This window comes from Phyllobates terribilis, unplaced genomic scaffold (assembly GCF_046119375.1).
Source record: "Phyllobates terribilis strain yellow unplaced genomic scaffold, ASM4611937v1 Scaffold_5__5_contigs__length_657084704, whole genome shotgun sequence".
Taxonomy (NCBI): Eukaryota; Metazoa; Chordata; class Amphibia; order Anura; family Dendrobatidae; genus Phyllobates; species Phyllobates terribilis.
Genome location: NW_027362765.1, coordinates 390313836 through 390333288, shown reverse-complemented (window position 1 = coordinate 390333288; position 19453 = coordinate 390313836). Strand labels below are relative to the sequence as shown.

Here is a 19453-nt window from a genome sequence, read left to right as displayed (position 1 = left end):
CCTGTATTATACTCCAGAGCTGCACACACTATTCTGCTGGTGGAATCACTGTGTACATACATTACATTACTGATCCTGAGTTACATCCTGTATTATACTCCAGAGCTGCACTCACTATTCTGCTGGTGCAGTCACTGTGTACATACATTACATTACTGCTCCTGAGTTACATCCTGTATTATACCCCAGAGCTGGACTCACTATTCTGCTGGTGCAGTCACTGTGTACATACATTACATTACTGATCCTGAGTTACATCCTGTATTATACTCTAGAGCTGCACTCACTATTCTGCTGGTGCAGTCACTGTGTACATACATTACATTACTGATCCTGAGTTACATCCTGTATTATACCCCAGAGCTGCACTCACTATTCTGCTGGTGCAGTCACTGTGTACATACATTACATTACTGATCCTGAGTTACATCCTGTATTATACTCTAGAGCTGCACTCACTATTCTGCTGGTGCAGTCACTGTGTACATACATTACATTACTGATCCTGAGTTACATCCTGTATTATACTCCAGAGCTGCACTCACTATTCTGCTGGTGCAGTCACTGTGTACATACATTACATTACTGATCCTGAGTTACATCCTGTATTATACTCTAGAGCTGCACTCACTATTCTGCTGGTGCAGTCACTGTGTACATACATTACATTACTGATCCTGAGTTACATCCTGTATTATACTCCAGAGCTGCACTCACTATTCTGATGGTGCAGTCACTGTGTACATACATTACATTACTGATCCTGAGTTACATCCTGTATTATACTCCAGAGCTGCACTCACTATTCTGCCGGTGCAGTCACTGTGTACATACATTATATTACTGATCCTGAGTTACATCCTGTATTATACTCTAGAGCTGCACTCACTATTCTGCTGGTGCAGTCACTGTGTACATACATTACATTACTGATCCTGAGTTACATCCTGTATTATACTCCAGAGCTGCGCTCACTATTCTGCTGGTGCAGTCACTGTGTACATACATTACATTACTAATCCTGTACTGATCCTGAGTTACATCCTGTATTATACTCCAGAGCTGCACTCACTATTCTGCTGGTGCAGTCACTGTGTACATACATTCCATTACTGATCCTGAGTTACATCCTGTATTATACTCCAGAGCTTCACTCACTATTCTGCTGGTGCAGTCACTGTGTACATACATTACTGATCCCGAGTTACATCCTGTATTATACTCCAGAGCTGCGCTCACTATTCTGCTGGTGCAGTCACTGTGTACATACATTACATTACTGATCCTGTACTGATCCTGAGTTACATCCTGTATTATACTCCAGAGCTGCACTCACTATTCTGCTGGTGCAGTCACTGTGTACATACATTACATTACTGATCCTGTACTGATCCTGAGTTACATCCTGTATTATACTCCAGAGCTGCACTCACTATTCTGCTGGTGCAGTCACTGTGTACATACATTACATTACTGATCCTGTACTGATCCTGAGTTACATCCTGTATTATACTCCAGAGCTGCGCTCACTATTCTGCTGGTGCAGTCACTGTGTACATACATTACATTACTGATCCTGTACTGATCCTGAGTTACATCCTGTATTATACTCCAGAGCTGCACTCACTATTCTGCTGGTGCAGTCACTGTTTACATACATTACATTACTGATCCTGTACTGATCCTGAGTTACATCCTGTATTATACTCCAGAGCTGCACTCACTATTCTGCTGGTGCAGTCACTGTGTACATACATTACATTACTGCTCCTGAGTTACATCCTGTATTATACTCCAGAGCTGCACTCACTATTCTGCTGGTGGAGTCACTGTGTACATACATTACATTACTGATCCTGAGTTACATCCTGTATTATACTCCAGAGCTGCACTCACTATTCTGCTGGTGCAGTCACTGTGTACATACATTACATTACTGATCCTGTACTGATCCTGAGTTACATCCTGTATTATACTCCAGAGCTGCACTCACTATTCTGCTGGTGCAGTCACTGTGTACATACATTACATTACTGCTCCTGAGTTACATCCTGTATTATACTCCAGAGCTGCACTCACTATTCTGCTGGTGGAGTCACTGTGTACATACATTACATTACTGATCCTGAGTTACATCCTGTATTATACTCCAGAGCTGCACTCACTATTCTGCTGGTGGAATCACTGTGTACATACATTACATTACTGATCCTGAGTTACATCCTGTATTATACTCCAGAGCTGCACTCACTATTCTGCTGGTGCAGTCACTGTGTACATACATTAAATTACTGCTCCTGAGTTACATCCTGTATTATACCCCAGAGCTGCACTCACTATTCTGCTGGTGCAGTCACTGTGTACATACATTACATTACTGATCCTGAGTTACATCCTGTATTATACTCTAGAGCTGCACTCACTATTCTGCTGGTGCAGTCACTGTGTACATACATTACATTACTGATCCTGAGTTGCATCCTGTATTATACTCCAGAGCTGCACTCACTATTCTGCCGGTGCAGTCACTGTGTACATACATTACATTACTGATCCTGAGTTACATCCTGTATTATACTCCAGAGCTGCACTCACTATTCTGCTGGTGCAGTCACTGTGTACATACATTACATTACTGATCCTGTACTGATCCTGAGTTACATCCTGTATTATACTCCAGAGCTGCACTCACTATTCTGCTGGTGCAGTCACTGTGTACATACATTACATTACTGATCCTGTACTGATCCTGAGTTACATCCTGTATTATACTCCAGAGCTGCACTCACTATTCTGCTGGTGCAGTCACTGTGTACATACATTACATTACTGATCCTGTACTGATCCTGAGTTACATCCTGTATTATACTCCAGAGCTGCACTCACTATTCTGCTGGTGCAGTCACTGTGTACATACATTACATTACTGATCCTGTACTGATCCTGAGTTACATCCTGTATTATACTCCAGAGCTGCACTCACTATTCTGCTGGTGCAGTCACTGTGTACATACATTACATTACTGCTCCTGAGTTACATCCTGTATTATACTCCAGAGCTGCACTCACTATTCTGCTGGTGGAGTCACTGTGTACATACATTACATTACTGATCCTGAGTTACATCCTGTATTATACTCCAGAGCTGCACTCACTATTCTGCTGGTGGAATCACTGTGTACATACATTACATTACTGATCCTGAGTTACATCCTGTATTATACTCCAGAGCTGCACTCACTATTCTGCTGGTGCAGTCACTGTGTACATACATTACATTACTGATCCTGAGTTACATCCTGTATTATACTCTAGAGCTGCACTCACTATTCTGCTGGTGCAGTCACTGTGTACATACATTACATTACTGATCCTGAGTTACATCCTGTATTATACTCCAGAGCTGCACTCACTATTCTGCCAGGGCAGTCACTGTGTACATATATTACATTACTGATCATGAGTTACATCCTGTATTATACTCCAGAGCTACACTCACTATTCTGCTGGTACAGTCACTGTGTACATACATTACATTACTGATCCTGTACTGATCCTGAGTCACATCCTGTATTATACTCCAGAGCTGCACTCACTATTCTTCCGGTGCAGTCACTGTGTACATATATTACATTACTGATTCTGAGTTACATCCTGTATTATACTCCAGAGCTGCACTCACTATTCTGCTGGTGCAGTCATTATGTATATACATTACATTACTGATCCTGTACTGATCCTGAGTTACATCCTGTATTATACTCCAGAGCTGCACTCACTATTCTGCTGATGCAGTCACTGTGTACATACATTACATTACTGATCCTGTACTGACCCGGAGTTACATCCTGTATTATACTCCAGAGCTGCACTCACTATTCTGCTGGTGCAGTCACTGTGTACATACATTACATTACTGATCCTGAGTTACATCCTGTATTATACTCCAGAGCTGCACTCACTATTCTGCTGGTGCAGTCACTGTGTACATACATTACATTACTGATCCTGAGTTATATCCTGTATTATACTCCAGAGCTGCACTCACTATTCTGCCAGGGCAGTCACTGTGTACATATATTACATTACTGATCATGAGTTACATCCTGTATTATACTCCAGAGCTACACTCACTATTCTGCTGGTACAGTCACTGTGTACATACATTACATTACTGATCCTGTACTGATCCTGAGTCACATCCTGTATTATACTCCAGAGCTGCACTCACTATTCTTCCGGTGCAGTCACTGTGTACATATATTACATTACTGATTCTGAGTTACATCCTGTATTATACTCCAGAGCTGCACTCACTATTCTGCTGGTGCAGTCATTATGTATATACATTACATTACTGATCCTGTACTGATCCTGAGTTACATCCTGTATTATACTCCAGAGCTGCACTCACTATTCTGCTGATGCAGTCACTGTGTACATACATTACATTACTGATCCTGTACTGACCCGGAGTTACATCCTGTATTATACTCCAGAGCTGCACTCACTATTCTGCTGGTGCAGTCACTGTGTACATACATTACATTACTGATCCTGAGTTACATCCTGTATTATACTCCAGAGCTGCACTCACTATTCTGCTGGTGCAGTCACTGTGTACATACATTACATTACTGATCCTGAGTTATATCCTGTATTATACTCCAGAGCTGCACTCACTATTCTGCTGGTGCAGTCACTGTGTACATACATTACATTACTGATCCTGAGTTATATCCTGTATTATACTCCAGAGCTGCTCTCACTATTCGGCCGGTGCAGTCACTGTATACATACATTACTGATCTTGAGTTACTAACTGCATTATACTACGGAGCTGTACTCACAATTCTGAGAATGTAATAGAAACCCAAAGAAATAGAAGACAAAGCAACCAGAAATAATGGGACCTGTTATACAAGTAATTACAATTTGGATTTTACACTATTGTGAGAGGTGGATCTACGTTGGTTCCTCCTTTCCGCAGACTCGGTGACTCCGGCCGGGGCTCCGTATGGCTCCTCTGGATAATTTATGTTACGTAGACGGCTGCCAATAGGACAGCTGCACATCCCATTACTTATAGAAATGGCAGCTGTGTGGCCAACTGGGCTCCGTCCTGGTTCTTGGAGAGGTTCTGTCTGGTATTTTCTTACCAAGGAACAGACATGAAGTCCTGAGAATGTCTGATGTAAATGATATATACCGGTGTGCTACAAGTCCGAAGAGACTGTTCAGCAATTATTAATAATGGCAACATTAATTCTATATCAAAAGGGAAAAAAATGCTTTTTTCACACTTAGTGCCTGTAATTTCGTAGGGCTATCCTTAATAATTGATGGTCTATCCTACCAGGTAAGATTATGACCCCCGAAACCTCCGCCAATCAGACCAGAGATAAATACTTACATTTAATTACCCTGCTCCTTTAAGACACAGTCAGACTAGACTTAACAGTGATAATATTGGCAAAAACTGCAAAATAGGCAAATGCCATGTGCTACATTATTGGTCTCACTTTCCATCAGATACAGACTAACCATAAGGCCACTGTCCAAGGGACCATGGAAAGACATAAAACAGAGTATAATGATCTGATGCAACACCCCACAAAAGGGGGCAATATAAAATAGAGGTGATACTCTTATGAATTTTCATGTGTTGCTGGACACCGGTGCACAGGGGAATTTAGCCACTTGCAAGATAAAATACTTACAGCACCATTTGGTTCAATTAATCGATACTGCAGCTTTCTCGCCTCCTTCCACTGCCCAGTGACACACAGACGCTCCAGTTCACATAGCTGAGAGCCAAGGATGTTAGCAAGAGCGCAAACCCCTCCGACTGCACCTGTACAGAAAAAAGGTAAGAAAGCAGATAAACAATGTGTAATTTTGTAAAAATGCATGGTACCTTCATATAAGGACATGTGCACATAAGGAGGGATTGTCCTGTTAAAGCACATACTAGCCTGCAAATACGGCCCCTATGTACAAGAATATAACAACTATAATACTGCTCCTATGTACAGGAATATAACAACTATAATACTGCTCCTATGTACAAGAATATAACTACTATAATACTGCCCACTATGTACAAGAATATAACTACTATAATACTGCCCCTATATACAAGAATATAACTATTATAATACTGCTCCTATGTACAAGAATATAACTACTATAATACTGCGCCCTATGTACAAGAATATAACTACTATAATACTGCCCCTATGTACAAGAATATAACTACTATAATACTGCTCCCTATGTACAAGAATACAAATACTATAATACTGCTCCTATGTACAGGAATATAACTACTATAATACTGCCCCTATGTACAAGAATATAACTACTATAATACTGCCCCCTGTGTACAAGAATATAACTACTACAATACTGCCCCCTGTGTACAAGAATATAACTACTATAATACTGCCCCTATGTACAAGACTATAACTACTATAATACTGTCCCTATGTACAAGAATATAACTACTATAATACTGCTCCCTATGTACAAGAATATAACTACTATAATACTGCCTCCTATGTACAAGAATATAACTACTATAATACTGCCCCTATGTACAAGAATATAACTACTATAATACTGCTCCTATGTACAAGAATATAACTACTATAATACTGCCCCTAAGTACAAGAAAAAACCTACTATAATACTGTTCCTATGTACAAGAATATACCTACTATAATACTGCCCCGATGTACAAGAATATAACTACTATAATACTGCCCCTATGTACAAGAATATAACTACTATAATACTGCCCCTATGTACAAGACTATAACTACTATAATACTGTCCCTATGTACAAGAATATAACTACTATAATACTGCCCCCTATGTACAAGAATATAACTACTATAATACTGCTCCTATGTACAAGAATATAACTACTATAATACTGCCTCCTACGTACAAGAATATAACTACTATAATACTGCTCCCTATGTACAAGAATATAACTACTATAATACAGCCCCCTGTGTACAAAAATATAACTACTATAATGCTGCCCCCTATGTACAAAAATATAACTACTATAATACTGCCCTATGTACAAGAATATGACTACTATAATACTTCCCCCTATAGACAAGAATATAACTACTATAATACTGCCCCTATGTACAAAAATATAACTACTATAATACTGCCCCCTGTGTACAAGAATATAACTACTATAATACTGCCTCCTATGTATAAGAATATAACTACTATAATACTGCCTCTATGTACAAGAATATAACTACTATAATACTGCCTCCTATGTACAAGAATATAACTACTATAATACTGCCCCCTGTGTACAAAAATTTAACTACTATAATGCTGCCCCTATGTACAAGAATATAACTACTATAATTCTGCCCTATGTACAAAAATATAACTACTATAATACTTCCCCCTATATACAAGAATATAATTAATATAATACTGCTCCTATGTACAAAAATATAACTACTATAATACTGCCCCCTGTGTACAAGAATATAACTACTATAATACTGCCTCCTATGTACAAGAATATAACTACTATAATACTGCCCCTATGTACAAGAATATAACTACTATAATACTGCTCCTATGTACAAGAATATAACTACTATAATACTGCCCCTAAGTACAAGAAAAAACCTACTATAATACTGTTCCTATGTACAAGAATATACCTACTATAATACTGCCCCGATGTAAAAGAATATAACTACTATAATACTGCCCCTATGTACAAGAATATAACTACTATAATACTGCCCCTATGTACAAGACTATAACTACTAAAATACTGTCCCTATGTACAAGAATATAACTACTATAATACTGCTCCCTATGTACAAGAATATAACTACTATAATACTGCCCCTATGTACAGGAATATAACAACTATAATACTGCTCCTATGTACAGGAATATAACTACTATAATACTGCCCCTATGTACAAGAATATAACTACTATAATACTGTCCCTATGTACAAGAATATAACTACTATAATACTGCCCCCTGTGTACAAGAATATAACTACTATAATACTGCCTCCTATGTACAAGAATATAACTACTATAATACTGCCCTATGTACAAGAATATGACTACTATAATACTTCCCCCTATATACAAGAATATAACTACTATAATACTGCCCCTATGTACAAAAATATAACTACTATAATACTGCCCCCTGTGTACAAGAATATAACTACTATAATACTGCCTCCTATGTATAAGAATATAACTACTATAATACTGCCTCTATGTACAAGAATATAACTAGTATAATACTGCCTCCTATGTACAAGAATATAACTACTATAATACTGCACCCTATGTACAAGAATATAACTACTATAATTCTGCCCTATATACAAGAATATAACTACTATAATACTTCCCCCTATAAACAAGAATATAACTAATATAATACTGCTCCTATGTACAAAAATATAACTACTATAATACTGCCCCCCTGTGTACAAGAATATAACTACTATAATACTGCCTCCTATGTACAAGAATATAACTACTATAATACTGCTCCTATGTACAAGAATATAACTACTATAATACTGCCCCTAAGTACAAGAATATACCTACTATAATACTGTTCCTATGTACATGAATATACCTACTATAATACTGCCCCGATGTACAAGAATATAACTACTATAATACTGCCCCTATGTAAAGAATATAACTACTATAATACTGTCCCTATGTACAAGACTATAACTACTATAATACTGTCCCTATGTACAAGACTATAACTACTATAATACTGTCCCTATGTACAAGAATATAACTACTATAATACTGCTCCTATGTACAAGAATATAACTACTATAATACTGCCCCTATGTACAAGAATATAACTACTATAATACTGCCCCTATGTACAGGAATATAACTACTATAATACTGCCCCTATGTACAAGAATATAACTACTATAATACTGCCCCTATGCACAAGAATATAACTACTATAATACTGCACCTATGTACAAGAGTATAACTACTATAATTCTGCCCCTAAGTACAAGAATAAACCTACTATAATACTGTTCCTATGTACAAGAATATACCTACTATAATACTGCCCCGATGTGCAAGACTATAACTACTATAATACTGTCCTTATGTACAAGAATATAACTACTATAATACTGCTCCCTATGTACAAGAATATAACTACTATAATACTGCCCCTATGTACAGGAATATAACAACTATAATACTGCTCCTATGTACAGGAATATAACTACTATAATACTGCCCCTATGTACAAGAATATAACTACTATAATACTGTCCCTATGTACAAGAATATAACTACTATAATACTGCCCCCTGTGTACAAGAATATAACTACTATAATACTGCCTCCTATGTACAAGAATATAACTACTATAATACTGCCCCCTATGTACAAGAATATAACTACTATAATACTGCCCCCTATGTACAAGAATATAACTACTATAATACTGTCCCCTATGTACAAGAATATAACTACTATAATGCTGCCCCCTATGTACAAGACTATAACTACTATAATACTGCCCCGATGTACAAGAATATAACTACTATAATACTGCCCCTATGTACAAGACTATAACTACTATAATACTGTCCCTATGTACAAGAATATAACTACTATAATACTGCTCCCTATGTACAAGAATATAACTACTATAATACTGCCCCTATGTACAGGAATATAACAACTATAATACTGCTCCTATGTACAGGAATATAACTACTATAATACTGCCCCTATGTACAAGAATATAACTACTATAATACTGTCCCTATGTACAAGAATATAACTACTATAATACTGCCCCCTGTGTACAAGAATATAACTACTATAATACTGCCTCCTATGTACAAGAATATAACTACTATAATACTGCCCCCTATGTACAAGAATATAACTACTATAATACTGCCCCCTGTGTACAAAAATATAACTACTATAATGCTGCCCCCTATGTACAAGAATATAACTACTATAATACTGCCCTATGTACAAGAATATGACTACTATAATACTTCCCCCTATATACAAGAATATAACTACTATAATACTGCCCCTATGTACAAAAATATAACTACTATAATACTGCCCCCTGTGTACAAGAATATAACTACTATAATACTGCTCCTATATACAAGAATATAACTACTATAATACTGCTCCTATGTATAAGAATATAACTACTATAATACTGCCTCCTATGTATAAGAATATAACTACTATAATACTGCCTCCTATGTACAAGAATATAACTACTATAATACTGCCCCCTATGTACAAGAATATAACTACTATAATTCTGCCCTACGTACAGGAATATAACTACTATAATACTTCCCCCTATATACAAGAATATAACTAATATAATACTGCTCCTATGTACAAAAATATAACTACTATAATACTGCCCCCTGTGTACAAGAATATAACTACTATAATACTGCCTCCTATGTACAAGAATATAACTACTATAATACTGCTCCTATGTACAAGAATATAACTACTATAATACTGCCCCTAAGTACAAGAATATACCTACTATAATACTGTTCCTATGTACAAGAATATACCTACTATAATACTGCCCCGATGTACAAGAATATAACTACTATAATACTGCCCATATGTAAAGAATATAACTATTATAATACTGCCCCTATGTACAAGACTATAACTACTATAATACTGTCCCTATGTACAAGAATATAACCACTATAATATTGCTCCCTATGTACAAGAATATAAAAACTATAATACTGCCCCTATGTACAAGAATATAACTACTATAATACTGCCCCTATGTACAAGACTATAACTACTATAATACTGTCCCTATGTACAAGACTATAACTACTATAATACTGTCCCTATGTACAAGACTATAACTACTATAATACTGCTCCTATGTACAAGAATATAACTACTATAATACTGCCCCTATTTACAAGAATATAACAACTATAATACTGCCCCTATGTACAGGAATATAACTACTATAATACTGCCCCTATGTACAAGAATATAACTACTATAATACTGCACCTATGTACAAGAATATAACTACTATAATACTGCCCCTCTGTACAAGAATATAACTACTATAATACAGCCCCTATGTACAAGAATATAACTACTATAATACAGCCCCCTATGTACAAGAATATAACTACTATAATACTGCCCCTATGTACAAGAATATAACTACTATAATACTGCCCCCTATGTACAAGAATATAACTACTATAATACTGCCCCCTATGTACAAGAATATAACTACTATAATACTACCCCTATGTACAAGAATATAACTACTATAATACTGCCCCCTTTGTACAAGAATATAACTACTATAATACTGCTCCTATGTACAAGAATATAACTACTATAATACTGCTCCTATGTACAAGAATATAACTACTATAATACTGCCCCTATATACAAGAATATAACTACTATAATACTGCCTCCTATGTACAAGAATATAACTACTATAATACAGCTCCTATGTACAAGAATATAACTACTATAATACTGCTCCTGTGTACAAGAATATAACTACTATAATACTACCTCCTATGTACAAGAATATAACTACTATAATACTGCCCCCTATGTACAAGAATATAACTACTATAATACTGCCCCTATGTACAAGAATATAACTACTATAATACTGCTCCTATGTACAAGAATATAACTACTATAATACTGCCCCCTGTGTACAAGAATATAACTACTATTATACTGCCCCTATGTACAAGAATATAACTACTATAATACTGCCCCTATGTACAAGAATATAACTACTATAATACTGCCCCCTATGTACAAGAATATAACTACTATAATACTACCCCTATGTACAAGAATATAACTACTATAATACTGCCCCCTATGTACAAGAATATAACTACTATAATACTGCTCCTATGTACAAGAATATAACTACTATAATACTGCTCCTATGTACAAGAATATAACTACTATAATACTGCCCCTATATACAAGAATATAACTACTATAATACTGCCTCCTATGTACAAGAATATAACTACTATAATACTGCTCCTATGTACAAGAATATCACTACTATAATACTGCTCCTGTGTACAAGAATATAACTACTATAATACTACCTCCTATGTACAAGAATATAACTACTATAATACTGCCCCCTATGTACAAGAATATAACTACTATAATACTGCCCCTATGTACAAGAATATAACTACTATAATACTGCTCCTATGTACAAGAATATAACTACTATAATACTGCCCCTATGTACAAGAATATAACTACTATAATACTGCCTCCTATGTACAAGAATATAACTACTATAATACTGTCCCTATATACAAGAATATAACTACTATAATACTGCCTCCTATGTACAAGAATATAACTACTATAATACTGCTCCTGTGTACAAGAATATTACTACTATAATACTGCCCCTATGTACAAGAATATAACTACTATAATACTGCCTCCTATGTACAAGAATATAACTACTATAATACTGCCCCTATATACAAGAATATAACTACTATAATACTGCTCCTATGTACAAAAATATCACTACTATAATACTGTTCCTGTGTACAAGAATATAACTACTATAATACTACCTCCTATGTACAAGAATATAACTACTATAATACTACCCCCTATGTACAAGAATATAACTACTATAATACTGCCCCCTATGTACAAGAATATAACTACTATAATACTGCCTCCTATGTACAAGAATATAACTACTATAATACTGCCCCTATGTACAAGAATATAACTACTATAATACTGCCCCTATGTACAAGAATATAACTACTATAATACTGCCTCCTATGTACAAGAATATAACTACTATAATACTGCCTCCTATGTACAAGAATATAACTACTATAATACTGCTCCTATGTACAAGAATATAACTACTATAATACTGCCCCTATGTACAAGAATATAACTACTATAATACTGCCTCCTATGTACAAGAATATAACTACTATAATACTGCCCCTATATACAAGAATATAACTACTATAATACTGCTCCTATGTACAAGAATATCACTACTATAATACTGCTCCTGTGTACAAGAATATAACTACTATAATACTACCTCCTATGTACAAGAATATAACTACTATAATACTGCCCCCTATGTACAAGAATATAACTACTATAATACTGCCCCTATGTACAAGAATATAACTACTATAATACTGCCCCTATGTACAAGAATATAACTACTATAATACTGCCCCCTATGTACAAGAATATAACTACTATAATAATGCTCCTATATACAAGAATATAACTACTATAATACTGCCCCTATGTACAAGAATATAACTACTATAATACTGCTCCCTATGTACAAGAATATAACTACTATAATACTGCCCCCTGTGTACAAGAATATAACTACTATAATACTGCCCCTATGTACAAGAATATAACTACGATAATACTGCTCCTATGTACAAGAATATAACTACTATAATACTGCTCCTATGTACAAGAATATAACTACTATAATACTGCTCCTATGTACAAGAATATAACTACTATAATACTGCGCCTATGTACAAGACTATAACTACTATAATACTGACCCCTATGTACAAGAATATAACTACTATAATACTGCCCCCTATGTACAAGAATATAACTACTATAATACTGTCCCTATGTACAAGACTATAACTACTATAATACTGTCCCTATGTACAAGACTATAACTACTATAATACTGCTCCTATGTACAAGAATATAACTACTATAATACTGCCCCTATGTACAAGAATATAACTACTATAATACTGCCTCCTATGTACAAGAATATAACTACTATAATACTGCCCCCCTATGTACAAAAATATAACTACTATAATACTGCCCCCCTATGTACAAGAATATACCTACTATAATACTGCTCCTATGTACAAGAATATAACTACTATAATACTACCCCTATGTACAAGAATATAACTACTATAATACTGCCCCCTATGTACAAGAATATAACTACTATAATACTACCCCTATGTACAAGAATATAACTACTATAATACTGCCCCCTATGTACAAGAATATAACTACTATAATACTGCCCCTATGTACAAGAATATAACTACTATAATACTGCTCCTATGTACAAGAATATAACTACTATAATACTGCCCCCTATGTACAAGACTATAACTACTATAATACTGCCTCCTATGTACAAGAATATAACTACTATAATACTGCTCCTATGTACAAGAATATAACTACTATAATACTGCCCCTATGTACAAGAATATAACTACTATAATACTGCTCCTATGTACAAGAATATAACTACTATAATACTGCCCCCTGTGTACAAGAATATAACTACTATTATACTGCCCCTATGTACAAGAATATAACTACTATAATACTGCCCCTATGTACAAGAATATAACTACTATAATACTGCCCCCTATGTACAAGAATATAACTACTATAATACTACCCCTATGTACAAGAATATAACTACTATAATACTGCCCCCTATGTACAAGAATATAACTACTATAATACTGCCCCTATATACAAGAATATAACTACTATAATACTGCCTCCTATGTACAAGAATATAACTACTATAATACTGCTCCTATGTACAAGAATATCACTACTATAATACTGCTCCTGTGTACAAGAATATAACTACTATAATACTACCTCCTATGTACAAGAATATAACTACTATAATACTGCCCCCTATGTACAAGAATATAACTACTATAATACTGCCCCTATGTACAAGAATATAACTACTATAATACTGCTCCTATGTACAAGAATATAACTACTATAATACTGCCCCTATGTACAAGAATATAACTACTATAATACTGCCTCCTATGTACAAGAATATAACTACTATAATACTGTCCCTATATACAAGAATATAACTACTATAATACTGCCTCCTATGTACAAGAATATAACTACTATAATACTGCTCCTGTGTACAAGAATATTACTACTATAATACTGCCCCTATGTACAAGAATATAACTACTATAATACTGCCTCCTATGTACAAGAATATAACTACTATAATACTGCCCCTATATACAAGAATATAACTACTATAATACTGCTCCTATGTACAAAAATATCACTACTATAATACTGTTCCTGTGTACAAGAATATAACTACTATAATACTACCTCCTATGTACAAGAATATAACTACTATAATACTACCCCCTATGTACAAGAATATAACTACTATAATACTGCCCCCTATGTACAAGAATATAACTACTATAATACTGCCTCCTATGTACAAGAATATAACTACTATAATACTGCCCCTATGTACAAGAATATAACTACTATAATACTGCCCCTATGTACAAGAATATAACTACTATAATACTGCCTCCTATGTACAAGAATATAACTACTATAATACTGCCTCCTATGTACAAGAATATAACTACTATAATACTGCTCCTATGTACAAGAATATAACTACTATAATACTGCCCCTATGTACAAGAATATAACTACTATAATACTGCCTCCTATGTACAAGAATATAACTACTATAATACTGCCCCTATATACAAGAATATAACTACTATAATACTGCTCCTATGTACAAGAATATCACTACTATAATACTGCTCCTGTGTACAAGAATATAACTACTATAATACTACCTCCTATGTACAAGAATATAACTACTATAATACTGCCCCCTATGTACAAGAATATAACTACTATAATACTGCCCCTATGTACAAGAATATAACTACTATAATACTGCCCCTATGTACAAGAATATAACTACTATAATACTGCCCCCTATGTACAAGAATATAACTACTATAATAATGCTCCTATATACAAGAATATAACTACTATAATACTGCCCCTATGTACAAGAATATAACTACTATAATACTGCTCCCTATGTACAAGAATATAACTACTATAATACTGCCCCCTGTGTACAAGAATATAACTACTATAATACTGCCCCTATGTACAAGAATATAACTACGATAATACTGCTCCTATGTACAAGAATATAACTACTATAATACTGCTCCTATGTACAAGAATATAACTACTATAATACTGCTCCTATGTACAAGAATATAACTACTATAATACTGCGCCTATGTACAAGACTATAACTACTATAATACTGACCCCTATGTACAAGAATATAACTACTATAATACTGCCCCCTATGTACAAGAATATAACTACTATAATACTGTCCCTATGTACAAGACTATAACTACTATAATACTGTCCCTATGTACAAGACTATAACTACTATAATACTGCTCCTATGTACAAGAATATAACTACTATAATACTGCCCCTATGTACAAGAATATAACTACTATAATACTGCCTCCTATGTACAAGAATATAACTACTATAATACTGCCCCCCTATGTACAAAAATATAACTACTATAATACTGCCCCCCTATGTACAAGAATATACCTACTATAATACTGCTCCTATGTACAAGAATATAACTACTATAATACTACCCCTATGTACAAGAATATAACTACTATAATACTGCCCCCTATGTACAAGAATATAACTACTATAATACTACCCCTATGTACAAGAATATAACTACTATAATACTGCCCCCTATGTACAAGAATATAACTACTATAATACTGCCCCTATGTACAAGAATATAACTACTATAATACTGCTCCTATGTACAAGAATATAACTACTATAATACTGCCCCCTATGTACAAGACTATAACTACTATAATACTGCCTCCTATGTACAAGAATAGAGGTTTCTTTGACCATCTAATTCAAAGAACTTACACGCGCTTTTTTTTTTAATCCATCGCGCCTTCTGCAAAACTTCTTTTTAAAAAAAAAAAGGGCTCAAAAAAATTATTTGAAAAGCAAATTGTTTTTTTCCCATAGAAATGAATAGAAAGAGTTTTCCAAGCTTTTTTGAGGAATATTGTTAAATGAAACCATTCTAAAAATGCCTCAAAAACCTCTGTGTGAACACAGCCTTAGTAATAACCATATTGGTTGTGACTCCTTTCTAAACCAGATATGACTAAGAAATGGCTAAGAGGGTTTAACAGCATCATATATTAGCTAGAAATATTCAAGGAGTTGCCCAGAATAAAACAAAACACTGCTGCGTTCCTTCATAAACAGCGCCACACCAGCCTCCAGGTTCTGTGTGGTATTGCAGCTCTTCCCCATTGACTTCATCAATATCAAACTGCAATACCAGACATAAACAAAGGGGAGGAGTGATGCAATTTCTTAAATAAAGCATCCGTAATTTTTATAATTCTGGACAATTGTCTAATAGCCTTTTTTTTAATGGACGCATTGTCCCTTTAAAAAAAAACAGCTTGACAAAACCATAAGATGAAGTAATGACCTGAGGTTGTGATTGTAGCCAATGTGAAAGTCACTGAGCCAAATGCAAATTCTGAGTCGTGAAACAGCAATGTTCAGTAATAACCTAAAAAATGCATTATTGACTTTTAGTGAAATTTACGTCATGTAAACGGCAGAAGCCCACACAATGCTCCAGAAATTTACTATGTAGTTAATGGAGTCTGCATTATAGCCGGTATTATTAGTGTCTCTCCTGAACATTACAGCGGCAATGATATTCTGCAGAAGATGAGCTGATCATTAGCTCCGCTTCATTAGATATAATTGTAGGGCTGAAGGGGCAGCCTAGTGGATCTCATAGTGATTGTACAGAGAGGAGAGCAAATACTTTAACTCCATGCAGAGTTTTCACAAACTTTCTTGATGGCTGCTGCAAGTACAGCAGACTATGTAATATACTGCACACTAGAGCACAGATTTTACACAACCAGACAAAAGTATTCACACTATAGAGATGAAAAATGTACAAAAATATATCTACTATAATACTGCTCCCCTGTGTAGAAGAATATAACTACTATAATACTGCCCCTATGTACAGGAATATAACTACTATAATACTGCCCCTATGTACAAGAATATAACTACTATAATACTGCTCCTATATACAAGAATTTAACTACTATAATACTGCTCCTATATGCAAGATTATACCTACTATAATACTGCCTCTATGTACAAGAATATAACTACTATAATACTACCCCTATGTACAAGAATATAACTACTATAATACTGCCCACTATGTACAAGAATATAACTACTATAATACTGCCCCCCATATGTAAAAGAATATAACTACTATAATACTGCCCCTATGTACAGGAATATAACTACTATAATACTGCTCCTATGTACAAGAATATAACTACTATAATACTGCTCCTATATACAAGAATATAACTACTATAATACTGCTCCTATATGCAAGATTATACCTACTATAATACTGCCTCTATGTACAAGATTATAACTACTATAATACTACCCCTATGTACAAGAATATAACTACTATAATACTGCCCACTATGTACAAGAATATAACTACTATAATACTGCCCCCCATATGTACAAGAATATAACTACTATAATACTGCCCTTATGTACAAGAATATAACTACTATAATACTGCCCCTATGTACAAGAATATAACTACTATAATACTGCCTCTATGTACAAGAATATAACTACTATAATACTGCCCACTATGTACAAGAATATAACTACTATAATACTGCCCCCCCATATGTACAAGAATATAACTACTATAATACTGACCCTATGTACAAGAATATAACTACTATAATACTGCCCCTATGTACAAGAATATAACTACTATAATACTGCCCCTTATGTACAAGTATATAACTACTATAATACTGCCCCCTATGTACAAGAATATATCTACTATAATACTGTCCCTATGTACAAGAGTATAACTACTATAATACTGCCCCTATATACAAGAATGTAACTACTATAATACTGTCCCTATGTACAAGAATATAACTACTATAATACTGCCCCCTATGTATAAGAATATAATTACTATAATACTGCCCCTATATACAAGAATATAACTACTATAATACTGCTCCCTATGTACAAGAATATAACTACTATAATACTGCCCCTATGTACAAGAATATAACTACTATAATACTGCCCCTTATGTACAAGTATATAACTACTATAATACTGCCCCCTATGTACAAGAATATAACTACTATAATACTGCTCCTATGTAAAAGAATATATCTACTATAATACTGTCCCTATGTACAAGAGTATAACTACAATAATACTGCCCCTATGTACAAGAGTATAACTACTATAACACTGCTCCTATGTATAAGAATATAACTATTATAATACTGCCACTATAGACAAGAATATAACTACTATAATACTAC

The 19453-nt window shown here is 34.6% G+C and overlaps 1 protein-coding gene across 2 annotated transcripts in view; it reads right to left on the bottom strand.

Annotated features, from left to right (window-relative positions):
* Positions 1-19453, bottom strand: part of HOGA1 (4-hydroxy-2-oxoglutarate aldolase 1) — an 83396-nt gene that overhangs the window by 36281 nt on the left and 27662 nt on the right. For both annotated transcript variants that reach the window (XM_073684972.1, XM_073684971.1), the window contains exon 7: positions 5721-5854. In XM_073684972.1, the coding sequence (XP_073541073.1) occupies positions 5721-5854 (134 nt within the window). The remainder of the gene's footprint in view (positions 1-5720; positions 5855-19453) is intronic.